The following is a 2,500-nucleotide window of genomic DNA, read 5'->3' on the forward strand; positions in this document are numbered from 1 at the left end:
TCTCTTTGTGTGTCTGTGTTGTGTGTGTGTGTCTGTGTATGTCTGTGTGTGCGGGTGTGTGTGTGTGTGTTGTATGTGTCTGTGTGTGTGTCTGTGCGTGTGTCTCTTTGTGTGTCTGTGTGTGTGTGTGTGTGTCTCGGTCTGTCTGAGTGTGTGTGTGTGTGTGTGTGTGTCTGTGTGTGTGTCTGTGTGTGTGTCTCTGTGTGTGTCTCTGTGTGTGTCTCTGTGTGTGTGTGTGTGTGTGTGTGTGTGTGTCTGTGTATATGTGTGTCTGTGTGTATATATGTGTCTGTGTGTGTGTGTGTCTCTGTCTGTGTGTATGTGTCTGTGTGTGTGTGTGTATATATGTCTGTGTGTATGTGTCTGTGTGTGTCTGTGTGTGTCTGTGTATATGTGTGTCTGTGTATATGTGTGTCTGTGTGTGTCTGTGTATATGTGTGTCTGTGTGTATGTGTCTGTGTGTGTGTCTCTGTCTGTGTGTATGTGTCTGTGTGTGTCTTGTGTGTCTCTGTCTGTGTGTATGTGTCTGTGTGTGTGTGTGTGTATATATGTCTGTGTGTCTGTGTCTCTGTGTGTCTGTGTCTGTGTGTGTCTCTGTCTGTGTGTATGTGTCTGTGTCTCTGTGTGTGTCTGTGTCTGTGTGTGTTTCTGTCTGTGTGTGTGTCTGTGTGTGTGTATGTGTCTGTGTGTGTGTCTCTGTCTGTGTGTGTGTCTGTGTGTGTGTATGTGTCTGTGTGTGTGTCTCTGTCTGTGTCTGTGTGTGTGTATGTGTCTGTGTGTGTCTCTGTCTGTGTGTGTGTCTGTGTGTGTGTATGTGTCTGTGTGTGTCTCTGTGTGTGTCTGTGTGTGTGTATGTGTCTGTGTGTGTGTCTGTGTGTGTCTGTGTGTGTGTCTGTGTGTGTCTGTGTGTGTGTCTGTGTGTGTGTATGTGTCTGTGTGTGTCTGTGTGTAACACTGAAGCGTTACCTCTGCTCTCGCTGCATCCCAGCGAAGTGTCGTCCCCAAAACTGAAGTTAAAAGAAGAGAACGAGCCCCTCGTGGGACTCAGCGGCGCCCCGGAGAACGCCACGTTCTCCACGCTGGACGACAGGGACCGGCAGTAACCGTAGGGACGGTCTCTGGACACCCGAGCCCACCGGGGCGACCTCGGCTCCGGCCTTCCCCATTGGCTGGAAGGTCTGGACCGAGAAATCGTCCGGCCGTCGTCCTGAGAGAAGGCTGGATTCACCAAACCCTCGGGGGCGACCACGGCGTCTCGGGAGGTGGACAGTAGCCCGGCGGCGCTCGAGGCTCTGGAGAAATGTCCATCGGACACGTGTTCGCGTGTCCTCCTCTCCTCTTCTCGCTCTTCTTCCTCCTCTTCCTCCTCTTCCTCCTCCTCCTCCTCCTCTTCCTCCTCCTCCTCCTCTTCCTGCAAGAATCACAGACATCCCCAAATTCAGTACACAAAAAGACCAGTCCTTCCAGAAAAGCTGCTTTGAGTTTTTTTCTGATTGCTGCGGGGCAAAAATGCTTGATTATGCGGCACGTTTTCTTAAAAAATTGCGATTCTTAAAAATATTTATGAAAAAAAAACACAACACACTTATTCTGGCTGCAAGATCACAGACAAAAAAAGGAAAACCAAATTCAGTACACCAAAGAACGTCCAGGGAAGCTGGGACAAAAACGCCTAAAAAAAATTATTATTATTCTAAATAAACCCCATAAATCAACTAACGAAACGACAAATTAGTCTAAAAAGCAGGGGAAAAACATTGTAAAAAGTGTGTCTGTGTGTGTGTCTTAAAAAATGCGATTCTTCAAAATATTTATGCAATTTAATGCGATGAAATTGGGGCAACTTGCAAAAATTGTGGTTTGATGAAAAAAAGAAGAAAAAGTGATTTCCCCCCCAACACCCTGCTTTTTTTTAAACTTAATTTCCAAAAATAGTTTACAGATATTCAGTCATTGCAATAAGTAAACAAATAAGATACAAAATATATACAAATAATATAATATTAAAGTAAAAATAAAAGTAATAGTCTAATAATAATAGTCTTTCAAAAATCGTTAATATATAATAATATTATAAATATATATAAATGTGTATATATATATATATATGTATATATATATATATATATAGACAGCAGGAGCACTTAAACAGATAATATCAGATATTAAGATAGCTTTCTTATTGGATACCAACTTAAGAGACTCAAAGTATCAACCTCCAACACCCTGCTTTTCGATGATGTTCACGTCGCGTAATTACATCACTTCATAACGTTCCCATGGCAACAGGGGCTAAATGGCTGCTCTTGTGTGAAGTAAACGCAACATTTTTTCAACTTTCTGCTAAGATATATTATGGGACTTTTTTGCAACGAAAATGCGGGGGTTATGAAATCATGCAAGCACCGCATATTTTTGCAATTTATGCGGCGAAAGTGCGGCTTATTTGACAAAAATGCCACCCCCCCCGCATGAATATGCGGACTTTGGCTGATTATGC

The 2,500-nt window shown here is 43.4% G+C and overlaps 1 protein-coding gene across 1 annotated transcript in view; it reads right to left on the reverse strand.

Moving 5' to 3' along the window:
• The window catches only part of LOC120544990 (transient receptor potential cation channel subfamily M member 6-like), a gene marked incomplete at its 3' end in the record, with an annotated part of 24,815 nt that overhangs the window by 14,142 nt on the left and 8,173 nt on the right, over positions 1 to 2,500 (reverse strand). Inside the window, 1 exon segment of the mRNA XM_039778911.1 lies at positions 967 to 1,411. Within this exon segment, the coding sequence (XP_039634845.1) occupies positions 967 to 1,411 (445 nt within the window).

Source organism: Perca fluviatilis, chromosome 17 (assembly GCF_010015445.1).
Source record: "Perca fluviatilis chromosome 17, GENO_Pfluv_1.0, whole genome shotgun sequence".
In the NCBI taxonomy this organism is placed as follows: domain Eukaryota; kingdom Metazoa; phylum Chordata; class Actinopteri; order Perciformes; family Percidae; genus Perca; species Perca fluviatilis.